The sequence below is a fragment of the Malus sylvestris genome, chromosome 15, assembly GCF_916048215.2.
Source record: "Malus sylvestris chromosome 15, drMalSylv7.2, whole genome shotgun sequence".
In the NCBI taxonomy this organism is placed as follows: domain Eukaryota; kingdom Viridiplantae; phylum Streptophyta; class Magnoliopsida; order Rosales; family Rosaceae; genus Malus; species Malus sylvestris.
This window is the reverse complement of record NC_062274.1, coordinates 51,128,537-51,148,866: the sequence shown is the minus strand read 5'-3', so window position 1 is coordinate 51,148,866 and position 20,330 is coordinate 51,128,537. Positions and strand designations below refer to the sequence as shown.

The window sequence follows — 20,330 nt, the reverse complement described above, 5'->3', positions numbered from 1 at the left end:
AAAGATATAGATTTTCCCCTGTACTTCTTCTTGAGCTTTCATAACCAACTATGATATCCGCTTCCCAGCGTTCTTGGACAAGAATTAAGTGATAGAGTTGCATTGGATAGATGTTGGTATTGTTTAGCTTTTGTTGGACTCGCCTGTTTCACGAAGAAAGATTGAAGAAACATTTTGAAGATAGTTTTGTAAATTATTATGAAACTATGTACAATGATTTTTTTATTTTTTTATTTTTTTTTGGGTATGTGGACAAATATCCTAGGAAATAGAATGTTGGCTTACCACCCATGCGTTTTCGATTCGAAACCTTTTTGTTTTTTTTTTTGTCAAACGATCCATTTGTTAAATTAGATGTTAGATTAGGGAACCGACGAGGCTCGGACCCACGCATGATGTAAGGGAAACACTCTTCTCTACTACTGTGGTAGAGGGCCACTAGCCTGGATCCAAACTTACCGATCAACTAAATTATTGTAACCAAGGTTCTAAATAACGCTAGGGGCTAGTTGGCCGGCAGGCTGGGGTCTAGCGCCTAGACGACTAGGCATGGGATAGGCAGATTCAATTAAATTTATTATATAACATATAATAAGTGTCTACTTACACTCTAAAAAATAAAAATAAAATACTTGTATTAAGAATTTAGAAAACTTAAAACTTAAAACTTAAGTCATATTACCATCATTACTGAAAAATGCAGTAAAAAATAAGAAAAACCAAAAACGAAAATTGAAAATTCATTAACTAAGTGGGTTATTCAAAAAATCCTTTAACTTAATTAAAAAATTAAAAATAATGGAACCGCCTAGTCACCACCTAGTTATCGCCTAGCCCGCTTAACCTGTCTAGTCCACCTAACCCGTCTAGCCCCTACCTGATTTTTCTCCACGTTTCAGCCTAAATAGTATCGGTCCTCCACTATCTAGACCAATTTTAGAACACTGATTATAACCCCTTCCATAATAATAAGAGATAAGAAAAAAAAAGTTTTTTTTGCCTCAAAAATTGAGAGGCCCCCTACCCCCCAACCCCTTCCATAATAATACGAGACAAGAAATTTTCTTTTGCCCCAAAAATTGAGCGGCCCCCCCCTTCCCCCCCCCCCCCCCAAAAAAAAAAATCAACTTCGCCACTGGTACGGTAAAAGGGCGTTGTGAGACTGGGTGGGATATTTGGTAGGATGTGATGTTTTTTTTTTTTACTATTTGATTAAATTTCATCCAAGAAAATGCTAAAGAAGATTCTCTAAACACTAGGTTCGGGCTCTCAGCCACTTTATTTTTTTAGGCACAATTTTTTTGTCAACATTATAAAATATTGTGTAAAAAAAATAAAGTGACGGAGAATTCATGGAGAGTTCTACTTTAAAAGAGAAAAAATTATATTCTTCATCATTTGTATTATCTCTCTAATAGAATTGAGACCTACATGTGTTGGAGGACATTATTTCTATTAGAAAGATGATATAAATGATGGTAGGAGTAGATTGTGAGTGTAGCACTACTCTTAAGAGAGTCTCCTTAGCAACTTTTTATTAGAATTGTGGGATGTGGCAGCTGTAGTTTAGAAGGTTAATTTCAAGATAAGTCATAATTCACATGGAAAAATGGCAGTGTACTCTTAAGTCAATGTCATGTAGTAATCATATTATTTTAGCGTGACTGTCATATAATTAAACCATTTATGTCAATTTTGTTGTTTACCCCTATATTAAACTTGAATTAATAACACCCCATAATAATATAATTGTCTCGAAACTCCTTCCTTCCTATAATGTTCCAATTAATAGTTACATTCACAAGCAAGATCCAATCACATCCAAAATATAAAAGAGTCATTCAGTTCAACCAACAATAAGTAAAAATGTTACTTCTTAGTTCTTCACAACCACTTGATCTTCCTAAAACAAAATCTTATCTCCACCATCAACTGGCTCAATCTCCTTTATCGGCGATGTTTTTTGAGGCCCATTAGTCGCATCAGACTTTCCAGATCCTTCTGATATCGTATCCAGCACCCTTGTACAACCATCTAGGGTTATGTTATGTGCTGCAAATTCACCATCCTGCCAATTCACAAATTACACCCCAGTTTTCAATTTCTGGAAGGTCCAGATTATGAAATGAATATATGTAATGTTTTCAAATCAGTGCTAATTAATGTACATTATATCTGTCTGAATCTGAAATAAACACATAAAATTAATACCAAAATGTCATCATTTCATCCACGTACGTCAATTCATTCGAGACATGCTTAGTGAAGATATTAAATCATGTGAATACGAAATAGCTAAATATGTTGATTTATCTGTTTGACACAAAATCCTTGTTTTTTTTTTTTTTTTTTTTTGTCAATTACACATAATCCTGGTTAAAGCCTTACTTTTGCATTAGGATGCACAAGGAATCAATAAAAATATTAATGAAAATCAGTAAACATGGTTGAAACATCTCGACATGTTTTTCCTATTAATTCTGGAAATATTGAAGCAATAACCAAAAGAAAATGAAACATCGAATTGAAGTTCAAATTGAGTAACTCATTTTTTATAAGAAGCTTTATTTAGTCGATCGATCGATGCGAAGAGGGTGAGATAGCTTTGTGTATAGTATAAAATATGTACTAAATAATGTGTAAGGTTATATAATATACCTTCTCCTCAAGCAAACCTGTCTGAGACGGGCAGAGAGCCATTTTCATCCATAGCATCATGCTGATCCTTGAGGCCTCCATTTTCTTCAAAATCTCCTTTTCCCACCTCATTCCTGCTGTGTTCATCAATTTCGGGAATATCCACCGTTTTACCAGTTGATTTCTGCTTCGATGATTTTCTAGTTTTTCCCTTTGCCCATGCCGGCACAGAGCTACTCATACAACCCCCCATTTATGGTAATCCTTAAGCTTTGCTTTCAACAAGGACGAAGTCAATGACGACCAATATTCCTAGGCTTTGAGAATATGATTTTAGAGAGCCTTATATAATATGCTACGTTTAGGGTTTTATTTGAATCCAACTTTCTTCTAAGATTTTTTTGGAGAGCTACTTTGATGAAAATCAACTCGCCATTTTTGTTTATTTTATTGAATCTTGCATTGATTGGTCAAGTATCTTCTTTTCAATTATTATTAGAAGATCAGTAGTATTGATTTTGAGCAGACTTTTAGTGATTATGTAGCTACCATGCAGGGATAAAACCCATGGGACAGTTTTAAGCAGACTGTCAAATCTTCTAATATGATACGAAACTTAATGTTTTATTGATTGAAATTTTCTATTAAAACCCCTTTTATTTATCGAAGTACACCCTTTATTTTATTTTTAAAAATAAATAAATATTGTTATGGTTAAAAGACTATAAAGGACATTCTACTACAACGTCTGGCAAACTCAGTGGTAGACAACATGAGTTTGCCAACTGACACAGATGCAGATGCCGAAGCCAGATATTCCATAGAGATTTGATGCACAGACAGGTTCATATGCAGATGCATATTCTGGATGCCAAAGCCATGTAGATTTGGGATGAACTCAAACTTAGAACAAGTAGATGTAGATGCTGATGCAAGATTATATGAAAAGAAAGTACATGAATGCTCCCCGTTTGTGAAGAAATGGAGAAAAGGTCTTCAAAAAACGAACGAACAAACATGATCAAACTACCTTTTTTTTGGCAAAACAAAACCCAACTGACTGACTAGAACGAAACCCTAATCAAGATAGAAAACGAGCACGGATTGACTAGAACGAAAGTGGACCGTAGGACCCAAGGCTCCTCCTTTACCCGGCCGATGTGAGATTCATACTCTAATCACACTCCCTAATGTGTGGCGAATTTTCAAGCTTAGCTAACATGTAGACAACACAAATCGGGTGATGTAGAGCATGTGTGGTCTTTGGGCTTCACATATGGTACAACCTATTAACAGAAATGCAGAAAAACACATATATGTAGAAAGAGCATGTATCGAAGAAGAAGAGAGAGAAAGGAATAAGACAAAGGGAAAAAGTAATTGATTACATTGATACTGAATTTATCTTTACAACTATGAGAATACAATTTATATAGCCATCATGACTAGCTTGCAGCCTAAGCTATTTAACTAACTAATTCGATAACGGCTATAACAACACAGCCACATTTTCAACTGTCTAACTAACTATTGTTGAGCTGGAATGATATATTCAACATCCCCCCTCAATCTCAATTGGGTTTCCCAGTTTGAGATTGAATGAGTGCTTGAGAAATGCAGTACAACCTGGCAGCCCCGTCATGAGAGTTCCAACTCTAGAGACCAAGTCTACTTATTCATCTTTAGCTTCGATGTGGAAGAAGACAAATGTTTCCACGAGCATGCCAATGACCAATCCAAAAAGGCCTCTAGCAGTGGTTTCTTTCTGCAATATCCTTCACATGTTCTGCATATGCATTCCTCTCCAAAACTTCAGCCAACTTCTTAAGTCTAACCTTCAACTCCTTACTCTTTTTTTTTTATGGCTAGTGAGGACAAACTCGCATCCAGAGAAGAGTTGGGCCAAGTGCAGTCGGGTCGAGGCATCGAATGCAATACGGTACAGTGGTTTTGGAGGAGAGATTGGAAGCAATTTGCTGGAGTTTAAGAGGGAGGTGTGGGCTTGTGGAAGCTTGAGGTGAGGAATGCGAGGATGAGTTCGGTGGTTGATACGACCAGTCCAGGTGGGTTCATCAGATCACTGCTCATTTTCGAACTTGCTGTACAATCACAGAAATCAAGAAACACACCCCTCTTCAGCAATCGAGCTTCAATGAAGAAAGGGAACAAGAACTGCACTCCGGCAATCGGCCTATCGGCCTTTAAGGAGTAACATACAATATCTGAGATAGAACTTTTCACTCTGGCTATCGGCCTTATGGAGGAAACAAATTGCATTTAACACACTCTTGGCAATCGGCCTTTTTCGAGGGCACAAATCTCAAACAACCAAACAATACCCAACAATGAATCAAAGAATCAATCTTTCAGCAATCTTTCAGCAATGGCAATCGGCCTTCAAATCCTACTAAACAATGTTTCTCTTAGAAGAAATGGCAATCGGCCTTCATAATCTTCTAAAACAGCAAATGGCAATCGGCCTTAATACATGAATTAACACATAATTCATCCTAAAACTGAAACTGAAAACTCCATTTGACGAAATTATCATCCTGAAGCTTCACAATGAGTGTACCAAGCAACCCTTCAATCTTAACACTAGATTCCATCATTAGAACCAGAACACATATAATATTGATACAGAAAATGATACCACAGACAAACAAGACTTGTTCTTGAAAACCAAATATACTACCCGTCTTATCTTTTGGCTATTGACCCTTGTCAATGAAACAACTTATGAAAAATCACCAAATCTTAATCAAATAATGGCTATCGGCCTCAGATGTGCTCAACAATGGCTATTGGCCTTTTTAATCATCTAACAATGGCTATTGGCCTTCAATCTTTCAGAAAAATAGCAGACATTTTTTTACTAGAACATAACGCAAACAGATGGTGTGCACTGTGAAATCAAAAAGAAAGAACCTGATACGAATGGAAATCTGGACCTTTGAGCAGAAAAAAAACCCCAAGAAACTTCAACCACCATCAAACCTCAACTGATCGCAAGGAGTATCACATCGAAACCCAGATGAAGAAACACAAATCGAAGCTTCCCAACAAGATCACCAGTTTGTAACCTTCAGTGGAAGACGATGGTACCAAGGATTGTCCGGGCGAATGATACCATATTAACAGAAATGCAGAAAAACACATAAATGCAGAAAGAGCATGTATCAAAAAAGAAGAAAGAGAAGGGAATAAGAGAAAGGGAGAAAGTAATTGATTGCATTGATACTGAATTTATCTTTACAACTATGAGAATACAGTTTATATAGCCATCATGACTAGCTTGCAGCCTAAGCTATTTAACTAACTAATTCGATAACGACTATAACAACACAGCCACATTCTCAACTGTCTAACTAACTATTGTTGAGTTGGAATGATATATTCAACACAACCTACTCTGATGCTATGTAAAAATATGACTCCTTATATTGATGTGTATGAAGTTTATCAATCCTTATTTAGGTAGGAATCCTACACTAATTACTAGTGAAAATTACATTTGTGTAATACATGTAATAATTATGAAGAAGATTTTGAATTAATTAACTCAAATCTAACAAACGTTAAATGAAACCAAAAACAAACAACTTACATGAATTTAAAATTGAAGAAAACAAACAATGGAGAAGCATAGACATTGTTCTAAAAATCAGCTTAGGCGTTGGGACCAATATGATTTAGGCCGTGGAGGAAAATCGGGTAAGGGCTAGGCAGGACAAGTGGTGGTAGGCAATAGCTAGGTGGTGGTAGGCAGTTGCTATAGGCAATTTCGTTGTTTTTCATTGTTTTTTGAATTAAATTAAAAGGTTTTTTTGGTTACCTACCCAAAAAGAACCCAAATTATTTTTCTCCTCTTTGTCTCTTCGCATAGATGCATTCTCTCCCTCTCTCTTTTGCCTCCTCTCGTGCCAACTTTGACTGTGCCAATGGCGTTGACTCGTGGATGTGCAATTGAATGATGTTGAATTTTAGATGCACAATCACATTTACATATATTTATTCATTGAATCATTAATAATTGATTAATCTATGATGAAAGATAATGCCAATTTCTTATTGAATTTTCAAATTTGGTTTTGGGTTTTGAGTTTTTCTTATTTTTACTGTGTTAATGTGATGATCCAATGCCATGATGGCTTAAGTTAATTTTACGTTTTTTCTTAGTTATATGTTATTTAATAAATTTAATTAAATCCACCTAGCCTCTTAGTCTCAGCCTACCGCCCGACTAGCGTCTTGCGTCTTTTAAAACCTCGAGCAGAAGAGACAAAGAACAATGGACAAACTAATCAATTCAAGCCCTTAAAGATTAAACCTGCTCTGATGCCAAGTTAAAAATTAGAAGGTAATAAACAAAAGAATAAGAAACTTAAAGAAATTGAATTTGTACAATTCGTAGCATTCCTTTGTTTTTAGTAAAATTCATAGTTTTGTATTATGTTTCTTCAACTGTTCTATGTACGTACTCTAATTTTCAGCCCTATTAATTAAATTCATAATGCACCTTGCATACCGTTTGGACCCAATTTTGCACCCTTCGTCGGCCGATTGTACGCCGTTAGATGTATGGAAAATGAGGTGGAATGTGACAATTATCTTAACGATTTTATAACTTGGGGACTTTTTGGATATTAGTGGATATATATACTTTACAACCAAGATCAGATTGAGTTTTGTGAACAAAATTAACAACGCATGGATTGCATATGCATGGAAAAACCAAGGGGAGTTGCAACGGATAAAGCTTGGGAAGATATTATTGCCACGTGGTTTATCTGGTCTTGGGAGGCTTTTCGTTGATTAGTTTCTGAAGTGAAGATAATTTTCAAACATGTCGGGATTAGGATTATCTCTTCTTCTCTTTCCATCCCTTTTTATCCCATCCTCTTACATTCTCTATTTTATTTTTCTCTTTCTATAAAAAATTAATATAAAATGTTGACGTGGCTTAATTGTGACCGTTCAAATAGGAGGGAAGGAAAAGAAAGGGAAAAAAAAGAAGAGAGAGAATCCTACTCCGTCAAGATGATATTTCACGAGTTAGGATTGCTGGACTCTACAAAATGATCACGCCATCAAGTAACATGGTGCTCTAATAAGGAAAGGGATCCAGAGACCCTTCCTCCTAATCCACCAAATCAGGGAATCTGCGCCGTTAAAATTTGATCCAACGACTACAAACAGGGGCCCACTTTAAAAGTTATAATAATTTTAGTCGTTTGATCAAATTTTAACAGCACGGATTCCTCTGATTTGATGGATTAGGAGGAAATCCCTTTCCCTCTAATAATTCAAGATATTGTGTATCAAACCAACCAATCAATCAAATCACTCTCACACTCTATGTGTCTGTCAATCATTTGCCCCATAATAATAGTTTAGATCACATATATCTAATTCCAAAATCAAGTCGACACACCTTCTGTCTTTCTGAGAGTCTTTCTCTCTTCTAAGAGCATTTCTCACCTCTCTGTGTGAGTTTTTCATTGTCAGTTTTTCTCCCTAGCCACTAACCCGAGCTCTGGCAAGGGTCGGTGGCAGTCCTCTATTTCCTTCCTTGTTCTTCTTCCTTCTTCCTCCCTTCTTCCACTTCTCTCTTCCCTCCCTTCAGATTTCCTTCCACTTCCATGTTTCTCATCTCTCCCCCTTCCTCTATTTTCCCAATTACTTCCAGTCTCATTTTGGGTTGGATTCTTCCTTCCTTGTTGCTTCCTCTTTCCCGATCTGTAACCTTTTCTCTTCACAGCACTCGGCTATGTTTTCTTTGGAAGGTGTGTAGAGTTTTTACTCGGGTGTACACACCACTTGTAACATCCCACATCACCCAGAGGAATGGATCCTATAAGCCTTGTATGTATATTCTCATCTTTACCTAGCACGAGGCATTTTGAAAACTCATTGGCTTCGAGTTCCATCGGAACTCCGAAGTTAAGTAAGTTTGGACGAGAGCATTCCTAGGATGGATGACCCACTGGGAAGTTCTCATGTGTGTTCCCATGTGAGTTCCCAGAAACAAAACCGTGAGGGTGTGGTCGGGGCCTAAAGCAGACAATATCGTACTACGGCGGAGTCGAGCCTGGGATGTGGTGGGGGCCCAGTCTGGGATGTGACAAAATGGTATCAGAGCCACTCTGCCGTGTGGTGCGAGTGTGCTGACGAGGACGTCGAGCTCCTAAGGAGGATGGATTGTAACATCTCACATTGTCTAGGGGAGTGGATTTTGTAAACATTATATGTATATTCCCATCTTTACCTAGCATGAGGCCTTTTGGGAACTCATTGGCTTCGGGTTCCATCGAAACTCCAAAGTTAAGCGAGTTTGGTCGAGAACATTCCTAGGATGGGTGACCCACTGGGAAGTTCTCGTGTGAGTTCCCAGAAACAAAACCATGAGGGCTTGGTTGGGGCCCAAAGCGGGCAATATCATGCTACGGCAGAATCGAGCCTGGGATGTGATGGGGGCCCGAGTTGGGATGTGACACCACCACCTTCCGTTTACTTGCCTTTATTAGCACTATTGTTGGTGGATTTTCCACTGGTTTCTTTCTTTGATTGGTTGTGATCGACATGTGGGTTGTTGCAAGTTGGAGGAGTTTGGCTGCTTGTTGCCGGTTCAGGGCGTTGGTTTATGTTGGTGTGGATGCTCTGCGTTGTTGGATCACTGGTTTTTTTCATGCCTGGGGTTTTGGTTGGTCGGCGTGCTGGACGGCTTGCGTTGGTGGCTTTCGACATTACCGACAACGGAGGGGACTGCAAGGTTCTAGGAAGTTCTGTGGCTTTGTCTGTCTGTGTCCGGGGGCCCAAAATTTGTTTTGGGCTCTTTTGTGTGTATTGTTCAGGTCCACTGTTTTGTTTTGTACTTAAGTAGTTTGTGGACCTCTTTGTATGTTTGTTTGGCCTTGGGCCCTGTAATATAATGTCCAGTTTTCCCAAAAAAATAAAATAAATAAATAAATAATTTACCCCATTTGTGGTATTTATAAACTACCTAACTCGACAACCGACATCTCCGACTAAGGTGAAGCTGAAGGGTACGTTGTACTCATCAGAGTCTACAATCGACGATGAAATTCCCTACAAAAGAAGTTCAGACCGTGGTGCTTCGTTATATTAGAGGGTCATTTGCTTGCTTTCTAAGGCAAGTTGGTGTTCTATATATCTAAACTACATATTAATAAAACTCTGTTTGTCACCAAAATTCTAGTAAATTACCACTCTAACCCTCTCATCATAACTGAACAAAAATAAAAAGCGCGGACAATTTAGCAATTACACCTAACACAAATAGGCCTCGTTTGGCAGCCCGTATAAGGAATCGGATAGGATAAGTTATACGGAGGCGAGTGTTTGGTGCAACTATGTACTAAATAGTACCCGTATTACTTAAACTGGGCCCACATCTTTTATCCGGTATATGCCCGCTTATTCATCCTTCCAGAAACCTAAGGATTATTAGTCGGGTCTTTGTCCTCGCTCCATCGGTCTCTCTCTCGCATCGTTCTGCAAACTCACTTCCGTTGCCATCGTCAATCCCAGGTTCCTCCTTCTCCTTTCTTCTTCATCTACTTCTTCCTTTTGCACTCCACGGCTGTTGCCCTTCTCTTCAGTTCCTCGTTACGGGACCCGCACGGGTTCACGTGCCATCGATCCTGGATTTGAACTAGATCCGACTGAATTGCATCAGAAATCATTCCCTTTTAATCTCATGAAATTCATATTGCAGGAGGAGGTCGCCAATAAGTTGACGAGTGCAAGGAGCGGGTTTATATCTGGAGCACTGCCCAATATATTCATAGTGCTTAATTGTTTCATGCTCAGTTGCTTCAGGATGGTTGTATGGCAAAATTAGTTTCGACAATCCATTCCTAGAGTGATGATTTTGGTTTTTCGAACTGGTAAGGAGAAGGGTGTGAGGGTGTCTGGGGGCTGTGCGGTGGAGAAGATCTGGGGAAGAAAGTATTTTTTATTTGTTTTTTTTTTATAATTTGTTTTAAATAAAGGACAAATAGAAAATGCAATATCAAAGTTCAAAATGACAAACAAGATTATTTTTATTTTATTTTTTAATTTGATGCATTTGGTTGTTGTGAATTTTTATCAAACAAAAAAAAATTCCTTTTTTTCATTAGTCATCAAAATTTTTTAATAAAAATAATATAATCCGATCTCTTATCCGATACAGTACCAAACACATTATAAATAATACGGTCATTAGTACGATACTGCACCAAACGTCCGACTAATTTAGTCAGTACAGTCCGATGACAGATTATCCTATCCGACTGAAATAGTCAGTACAGTCCGAGCTACCAAACGAGGCCATATTGTTGTTTTTTATACTATCGCCATGTAAATATAGCATATCCTATTTAAAAATTCAAAACTAAATAAATAAACCTCACTTTTCACTTCCTCTTCCTCTCCCTACATTCCCCACGTTCTACTACCTTTTCATTTCCCTTTTTTTATTTGTCTTTTTCTTTTTTGAGTGATCATCCATGCTCATTAATGATAAGTTGTAGTAAAATAATAAAAATAAATTTAGTTGCACATGTGGAGTGTGTGTGCCGATTGCTAGTTTTTATGAGAACAACTTTGTTTTCAAGGCCGAGAGGTTCCTTCCTTCGCTGTGATCGTTTGTACTAGAATTTCAGTTTGTGCACACCCATAAAGAAGTATGCGTTTGGCCATCCAGCCGCGTATTGACACGTCCACATTCAACACCAAGTAGGTCTTGTAATTTTATAGGATTTACATTTTAGCACACCTGGTGAGATCCATAGTGCCAATCATTCATGATGATTAATCAAAATTTTAATCAGTTGTCTCAATTCGGCATATTCAACGACCAAGTTGAAGAACAATAATCTTATCGAAATTACATTTGGTTCACGCACACTCAGAACAAAGTATATGCTGACCACTCTGCCGCGTATTGGCACGCCCACATTTAAAATCAGATTCTTGAAGGATGCAGTTAGGTCCTATATTTACAGCGTGTGGGCCACGTAGGTCTTGTAATTTTTAGAGCTAATAGAATTTGGAGCTTGATTATGTAAGTTGTAGGAAAAAAGAACTAAAGATAACGTAGTTAAAAACTAGTGATAGGAACTGATGATAGAATGTGTGATGCAATTTATGAAGAAGCTTACCTTAGGGTTGTTTCGATGCCTGATCAAATGGCGTTTAAATTTGGGGTTGTGGATAATAAATTGAAGGCATATATGAGGTGGCTCGTTAAAGATGTGGCACTATTATTGTCATTGAAAAGATGAAAGTGATTTGATTGTCATCTGAAGAGGATAGTGAAATTTGTTCTTGCGGGAATATGAATTTTGTTTGGATTTGTATAAATAATAAATTGCATACGGTTTGTGAAGAAGGATGTTATTGAATTGTTTGACATTGTTGCTTATAGCTCTGATAACTTTGATCTTGTGATCGGTAAAGTTTGTTGAAGGGGGTAGCATTCCATTTCCATCTTGCAAATAAGGCATATATATTGTCAAGGTAAATTTTAGAAACAATATATTTCCTTATTAGTTTCATTCTTCGTCTACTAATCACTTTATCAACTACGTCCTTTTTTTTTATACAATTAAGGGGTGGATGAATAAATTAATATCGAACTCGTCGTGCAAAACATCGAATCTAAAACTTCTCACTTACAAACACAAAATAATACTACTTAAATCATAGTATCAACTACTCCTTTTGATTTCACATTTTTGTGAAATATATGCATGCATTATCTACATAAAACTAGAATGTAGAACCTCCTTTTTTTTTAATCTGTCTTACATCAATAACTTTTTCTTTTCTTTAAAAGGGGACTTTTTTTTTCTTTAAAAGGGGGACAACTGGTGGTAAGTTACGGTAATCCGCCCATTTCATGAGCCGGGAAGACTCACATGGGCATTTCAGCCTCCCCTAGCCACAAGTTTGGTTTCCACACCAGCAACAAGTTTTGAACCCGAGACCTCTAGGAAAGTGCTATTAACACACCTATTTTTAATCTGTCTCACATCAATAACTTGACTTTTATCACTAGGAAAGTGCTATTAACACACCTATTTTTACTTCCAATACACCCACTTTACCTCACACACCCTTGTTAAGTTTGATCATTGATCTTCTTCAATTCATTTAATCCGATAGTCAAATCGTATATCACTCACCCTTGTTAAGTTTGATCATTGATCTTCTTCAATTCATTTAATCCGATAGTCAAATCGTATATCACTATTATAAAAAAAAAGTGTGTAAGAAGTAAAAATGGGTGTGTGGATATTACTATTTTTACCATCCACCTATATATAGTTTAATATCAGACTAAAAGGGTATATCCGCACTCTGAGCAGTGGATTTTCTCTCCATTTTCCTTTTTTTGATAGGAGGGGATCATCGGTAGTATATACCTCCAAAAATGTAAATAGACATATTTAGTAAAATTCTATAATTAATACATATAGAAAGAAAAAAATCTTTTCTTTCATAATTTCTTCTCGATGAAATTTAGTGAACATGATTGATGAATACATTTTACAGCATGTCATTTATAATCATCCAGCTGTTATTGCATGCTAAATATGGATAAAAACTCAAAAATGTTCCGTACCATCGAAAGAATGGCTGGCGTTGAGATTTTGATGCTATCCCACACGCTAATCGACCCCAGCTATAAAGCGTCAAACACAATGTTGTATCTCTCGCAACTACTCTAATATATTCTCGGTCTTCAACCTTTCTCTCACTAAACCGTAGAGAGGGAAAGAAGACATTTTTCGATCGAGACCAAAGAAATTAACATGGGTAATTGTGCTAGTGAACCAAAGACCAAGGGTGATGATGCTGCCGCAGTCCCAGCACCGGAGCCCAGGAAGGAGTCGGTTCAGGCCGAGGAGGTGAACGCTGAGCAGCTGCAGGAAGACAACAAGGCTGAACAAAATACCGATGGTGGTCATAACAAACAACCCTCTCTCGGGGCCTTGCTCAAGGAGGTATACAATAATAATTCTTTTAATTATTTACTGTGATTGTAGACCAATTAAGTTCAGTTTCCTATACAGTGATATGGAATATGGACACATAAATACTATTGAGAATGAGTTTCACATTGATGGGAGAAATGATATTTCATGAACTTATAAGAGGTTGGGCTACTATTCGTATAGCCAATTGGTTTTATGGTGGAACCTCAATTTTTTTCATGGTATCAGAGCAGGTTGTCTCACGTGTGAAGCCAAATGGTCACATGTGCTCCACGTCACCCCGTTGTGCTATTCACGTGTTAGGCTTGAAAATTCGCCACACGTGAGAGGGCGTGTTGAGAATGAGTCACACATTGATAGAATGAGGAATCTTGTATGGGCTTATAAGGGGTTGGGCTACTTCTCGTATTGCCAATTGGTTTTACAGTGAACTTCAACTTTCTTCAAATACATGCATGCGTGTATTCGACATATCACCATTTGATTTTAGCGGCTTGCGTAGGTTTGTGTCCTAATTAACTTCAATTTTTTTTTACGTCCATTATTGAATCAAACATAACAAAACTTGCTTATGTTTTGGACATATTAGATACATTTTTACATAATTTCCTACGTTGGGTTATAAGATTTGTATGCTTACAATTACAACTTAAGTTAAGTTTCCCTCGCAGGTATTTCATTCATTCAAAATTTCGTACTCGCGCATATCTTTTGGTAATTTTATGAGTGTACTTAATATTGATACATCCCTTAATCTATGAACTCAGGAAGAAGAGAAGATAGCCGAAGTTGCGGCAAAGCTAGAAGAAGAGAAGATAGCTGAAGTTGCGGAAAAGCTAGAAGAAGAGAAGATAGCTGAAGTTGCGGCAAAGATAGAAGAAGCAGAAGAAAAGCCAAAGACCACTGAGAAGAATGAGGAGACAGCGGTTGAGCTCGAGAAATCACCTGAAGCAGCAGCACCAGCTGCAGTTACCCAAGAAGACAAGAAATCTGATATTGAGGAGAAGAAAGCCGAAGAGGTAAAGGAGACAAAACCAGAAGAGAAGCTGGTGAAACCAAAAGAGATCAAGGAGACAAAAGCAGAAGAGACCACGACGACACAAACAGAGGAGACCAAGGAGACAAAACCTGAAGTGAAAGACCAAATATGAATTAAACCTGCTTATAAGGGACTGACTGTGGGCTTGTAACTAATAACAAATAGATTGCCACTTGTCATGTGTCTGTTTGTTCCATTTGTATGTTGGTTCCTTAATATGTAAGCTGTATGTCAAGCTATAAATAGTTTTGGTGTTACAGTTTGGGCGGTTAAATGAAAGGTTGATTTCTGCAAATCCCCTTTCTTCTTCTTCAAGAACTTTAGCCGTGTTCTTTCAATTCTTGCTTCAACAAACCTTAGCTTTCACTATAGTTCTTATGGTATCGAAAGCCAGTGATTCTTCTGTGGAATTACTGATTTCTTGATTACTTTTTTCTTCGGTCCACTGCTTGAATCGCTGCGATTCTTCAAGAAATTTCAAGATTTTTGAGGTGGGGGGACGTGCGTTCTTTCCTTCGATTCTCAGAAGAATCTTTTCTTCAGGTCCTTATGTATTTCTGTCGAATTGGAAAGGCCGATGCCATAGATCGCATTTGATCCGATTTTATTTTGATTTGATGAATTGATAAACAGCGACGTAATATGTGTATGTTGGATTGGTGAAGACCGAATCAGTACCAATTAATTGATCAAAAGGCCTAAAGTCAGCTCACTGTGTTTCTCTTTTTGTTCCTGATCTGTGGTTCCAGTATCTCTTTGATTCAATTTGATTGCTATACTTTTATTGCTTGAATTACATGATGGCTTCTTCGTCTCTCAAAATTAAGAGCATTCGAGGCATGCTAACAATTCGCCTCAATGATACCAAAAACTCCAAATGGGCCCTTCAATCTAAGGCTGTGCATAGAGGGTATAAATTGTTTGATCAATTTGATGGCACTTGTGTTAGTCCACTAAAGTTTGTCAGTAACACTGAGACTGGGGTTACTAAGGAAATTTCCTCTGCTTTTCAGGTACGAGACTGTTGATTTGGCATTCTTAAGTTTGTTAATTGCCACTCTATCTGACGTTGCTATTGAGCATGTCCTTGGATGCAAACTGCCAGTTAAGCTAGGCCTATCCCTAAAGACAGTGTCCAAATCTAAGATTAATATGCTTAAAACTGAACATTTTGCCCGACTTTACATACATATTTCTCCTTCGTTATAGAGGTCCTAATGACCATTTTGCCCGATTTTACATACATATTTTTCCTTCGTTACGCAAACACTTTTTGTCTACATGTTCATGAAATCGAGCTCTATTCAAAAGTACTTAGATTGACCACAAAAGGTCTTTGGATTTTTAATGACTAATACGAAAAACTAACTATAATTCTAAAATTAACGAAAAATAGCCAAGAGTAGTAGAGAGATCTTGAGCAAAGTTTCGGGGATTAGCATAGGGATTTCAATAAGTTCTAGTCAATTCTTTTTTTCTCCATAGTCTAGTGATTCTCTCAAGAGAGATCACAGGAGGACGCGTGCAAATTTAGCCGAACCTCACTAAATTTTTGTGTTTGTGTAGGGCGTGTTTACTTTATCGTTCATTTATTATTCAGTACTTTCACTTATCAATATCTTAACTGTTTGCATAACACCAGAGTGTGTAGAAAAACAAGAGCAGCAAGGGGGTTTAAAAACTACACCGATTAGACCCATCATCTGTTCTTCCCTGAAAACTTCTTTTCATTCTCTTCATCTTTAATCTTGTTACTCCAAGAGTGTTCAGATTTCTTCCAACCAAACATCTTCAATCTGTCATCGAATGGGAATTCTTACTAAACACCTTCAATCTGTCAAACTCATCTACCACTCCAATATTTGTGGATTCTTTTAGTCTTTGTTTGCATCACAGGGACCAAACTTCATACCTTGGGTAGTACATCTGCACAGGTCAGAATCCATATACCGTTGATTAATAGCTTATTTGGTTAATTGTACATAGCTTGTTTTTCGGTCAGTTTTTGTATAACAAACTACATTTACTTTAATTACATTGATTTGATTCTTGAACTTTTAGTTCTGCCAGATTGGTTCAATGGCATTCTATCTTTCGGTGTTTTAAAAATGAACCATGTTGTTCGAGTATAAAGATAGAATCTGTTAGATTCGTTCTGTTTTGAAATCTTCAAGTGAGAATTCAAGCAGAGTACTCTTTTATTTTGGTACTGCAGACTCTTGTATATCTTGGGATCACACATAAATTATCTCGACGTAAAACTAGCTATTTGCTAGTAAAACATCATGGGAATTGCGTTTCAAACAATTTACACCATTTAAATGTTGCACTACATGCATGTTTTTAGTTGAATGCAAACGTTGTGAATGATTCTGGTTTACCTGACTCAAATGATTCTGGTTTACTTGAGATTTGTAGATAATTACTTTCTTTATCCGTACCCAGTCACCTAAGTTAAAGAGGCGCAAAATCTCTGTTGTTCATGATTTTCCCCTGGGGTGTGGACTATTTGGTTAGTTGAGCAATTTGGGACCTGATAAGGAGGCCTCTTCTGTGGGTACCATAGTGACTGCACCGGCAGAGAGTTTGGTTAGTGGCGATAAAAATGGTGGTGGACATGGCGCTGAAAATCCGATGCTCTCAACTGGTCAGGTTGATGATACTGTTTTGATTAGTGGTAACGGTGTTAGTATTGGGGATACAGTTGAATCTTTAACAGCCTTTGAGCATGAAATATCTGATTGGTTGAAGATCCAACATCAGCTTGGTGCTGCTGCTTCCAGAGGAGATGGTTGCTGTTCTGCCAGATAGAAATATTTGTTCACCACCTGACGGATCCATCTCCGTTCCTATTGGCTTAAGTAGTCCATTGGAAGTTTGAAACTTAAATCAAATAGACCAGTAAAACCAATTTACATTCTAACGGCATCTGTCACCTTCTCGATGTTGAGAGTTTGTTACTAAGCCTCCTTCAGTTTAGACATGCACACGATGATGCTTGCGAGTGCAAGAGACGAGAGTGAATTATTGTATTATGCTTGATTATGTAAAACACACTGCAATTTGAGTTTACATTACCGTGCTTAACAAGCTAACTTATCGGCAATCGCCCTGACATGAAAGTAAAGTGCTAGCAGCAACTACTCTAGTAGTGAAATCAGCTAACTAAAGATTACAAGTAATATCTGAATAAGCTTAATTTCAGTGAGTGAATCGATAATTCTCAAATCATCCATATCACCCTATGACGGACAGACGGACAGACCATCAAATCTTATTTGAATAACTGCATATTATTCTACTCCGTCCTAACCTACAAATTATGTCAAGATAAGATGAATGACCAGATCTTAATCAACCCAACGAAAATGACAACGGAGTGATGAGCAAGTGAGCGAATCAGTCCACAACATCGAGAGCTTGAAACCGTTTGCCCGAGATGGCTGCTTCCATGACATGGTGAGGGCCAATATCCCCACCATTCTCTAAGAAGGACTTGGCCAAATTGTCAGACCAGCCACGCAACAGCGTGACCCCTGGATGAGGCAATGCAATTGAGGGCAAATTCCAGTACCACATATGCCAAATAGAATGTGAGGCACCGCATCATCCCCATACCCTTTGTCCTTAAACATGGTCCTTATGACCTCGTACCGAGTCTCCCATGCGGCGCCATCATAAAAATCGGGGTGTATGTCGTGGTTGAAGATAAAGAGCTTCTGGATCATCTGATCTGGCTTCAAATTTTCATTGACAGTCACTTGGAGAATCAAATCAAACACCTTTTGCAAATGCACTACCATGCAGCAGTCCATTCCCATCAAAACGGACAATTTGGACTTTAGGCCATCGTTGAGGGTACCGAATACAGATGAGGAAAACGAGGCAACATAGCATGATCGTCTCCAGCAGCAGCCGAAAGAGGAGCGCAACTGATCAGCTTTCCTTTCCAGGCCGCCTCTTCATTCATTTCACTCACAAAAAGTCCCAAACTGGCCGGCAATTCCATTCCATCGCCCATAAATCTGTCCATGTCACATACAGCAAAGCAGTTTCTGAATTTGCCACCGTCCATGTGCTTGCGCAGCAATGCATCCCACTCAAGCTCAGCCGCCTCCCCAACATTCGCATCTTGCAGATATCGTATGATTAAATGTGGAAGCAAAGCATCGGGCTTTATGATGCAGCTTAAATTTCCGTTGCTTGCTGTTGCTGCTGCGGCTTTCACCTCCTCCAAATATTTAATATCCACACCGCAACTTCGCGGGTTGAGCTGTTGCGGTTGTGACACAAAAGGGAAAAGCCGCCTGGCAGTGCTTTCGAGCAGAGCAATGGCGTGGATGGCGTGGGCATCGGAGGGGAATGTGTTTAGTAAACAATCTGCGGCCTCGGAGACGTAGAGGTCAGCAAAAGCATCAGCATCAATAGGACGTATAACAGAATCATCCTCCATAGAATCATCTTCGTCATCGTCGTCATCAGTTAAATAATCAGACGGCTTGAGTTCCAGCTTCTTGTTCTTCATCTTTTCAATATCGGACTTGAGCCGCTCCACAAAAACATCCATAGCTCGGTCGTGCAACAACCTGTAATGCGGATCGCAGTTGTATCTCTCGCGGTGTTTATCCTCCATCTCCTCCACCTCCGTCTTCTGCTAACCCTCCGGAAGGAGAAGGCTGTAGAGAATCTGGACAAGGGTGTACAATCCCTCGAAAGAGTCGAGGTTGCGCGCGAGAGTCTTCGGGTGGTTTTGGTGGAGCCAAGATGTGGCCGCGGACAAGGCTTCCGGATAGAAGTGACTTCCAGTAGAGAGGTTGAAGATAATCTTGAGGGAGGTGAAGGGATTGTGGGACCAGGCGACTGGGAGCTGCTGCTTGAGGGAGTTGATGAGGGCAGTGTCAGTGTGGGAATTATGCCCGGCGGATGCTGGTGGTGGTGGTGGTGGTCGCACGTTGTAAAAGAGATCAAGGTATGGATCACTGTAGGAGGAGGAGGAAGCCATGATATGAGGCTCAGCAGCAGCGTTGGCAGCCTTGGACGCCATTAATCTTCTTGGGAGGTGGAATTGCGGAGGATGACCGACACCAACCACCCTTGTCGGTGAACAAGCTGACGGAGAAGGAACAATGTTGGCTGCAGCCGCTTTCAGAACCCTCGCCAGATTCATCTCTAATTCTCAAATTCAAATTCTGTCTGTCTCTCTCTCTCTCTCTCTCTCTCTCTCTCTCTCTCTCTCTGATGGGTGGGAGTGGGGTTGTGGATTAGGTTTAGGGTTGGAGAAGAAGAAGAAGATATGAGAATATAAATTGGGTTTGGAAACTTGGCCAGCAAGGACTTTCCATCCTCAGACTCACAGGGAAAATAAATGAAAAAGTTGCTGCCTTCCTTGTTCTTGTTCGGCTAACCTACTATTGTGTTCCAGCTCCACCACCACGTTAGATCATTATCACTCTCCTCGAACAAGAACGCAGGCAGGCAATTTTAATTTAGGATTCTTTTTATTTACTTTTATTTATTCGGACCTAAAGAAGCAGGAAATTTACTCGTATTTTTAATCTTAGGTTGGATATTTAATATTTGTTCATTTATTTATACAGGCATTAAACAGGCAGGCAATTTTCATTTGAATTTATTTATTAATGGCTAAA

The 20,330-nt window shown here is 38.5% G+C and overlaps 1 protein-coding gene, 3 long non-coding RNA genes and 2 pseudogenes across 6 annotated transcripts; 2 read left to right on the top strand and 4 right to left on the bottom strand.

The window, feature by feature from the left end:
- Window positions 1-1,741: 1,741 nt before the first annotated feature.
- LOC126605250 (uncharacterized) lies at window positions 1,742-3,238 on the bottom strand (annotated as a pseudogene).
- Window positions 3,239-4,003: 765 nt separating this feature from the next.
- On the bottom strand, window positions 4,004-6,076 carry LOC126602214 (uncharacterized). The gene is made up of 2 exons (XR_007616028.1): window positions 5,894-6,076; window positions 4,004-4,042 (listed from the first exon to the last, which is right to left on the bottom strand). It is a non-coding gene; the product is annotated as an uncharacterized LOC126602214 (long non-coding RNA).
- Window positions 6,077-9,938: 3,862 nt separating this feature from the next.
- Window positions 9,939-10,728, top strand: LOC126605261 (uncharacterized). Its single transcript, XR_007616880.1, has 2 exons — window positions 9,939-10,188; window positions 10,376-10,728. It is a non-coding gene; the product is annotated as an uncharacterized LOC126605261 (long non-coding RNA).
- A 2,635-nt stretch (window positions 10,729-13,363) lies between these two features.
- Window positions 13,364-14,941, top strand: LOC126601759 (uncharacterized). Of its 3 annotated transcripts, none has more exons than XM_050268520.1 (3): window positions 13,364-13,652; window positions 14,411-14,443; window positions 14,516-14,941. In XM_050268520.1, exons 1-3 carry the CDS (start codon window positions 13,461-13,463, stop codon window positions 14,792-14,794), a joined length of 504 nt encoding a protein of 167 aa, XP_050124477.1. In that variant the 5' UTR covers window positions 13,364-13,460; the 3' UTR covers window positions 14,795-14,941. The 3 variants fall into 3 exon arrangements, with proteins under 3 accessions (XP_050124477.1, XP_050124476.1, XP_050124475.1); XM_050268519.1 differs by having other exon boundaries at window positions 14,411-14,662; window positions 14,708-14,941; XM_050268518.1 differs by having other exon boundaries at window positions 14,411-14,941.
- On the bottom strand, window positions 14,870-16,673 carry LOC126601760 (uncharacterized). The gene is made up of 2 exons (XR_007615802.1): window positions 16,320-16,673; window positions 14,870-15,687 (listed from the first exon to the last, which is right to left on the bottom strand). It is a non-coding gene; the product is annotated as an uncharacterized LOC126601760 (long non-coding RNA).
- Window positions 16,674-17,698: 1,025 nt separating this feature from the next.
- Window positions 17,699-20,112, bottom strand: LOC126601758 (uncharacterized; annotated as a pseudogene).
- Window positions 20,113-20,330: the final 218 nt, after the last annotated feature.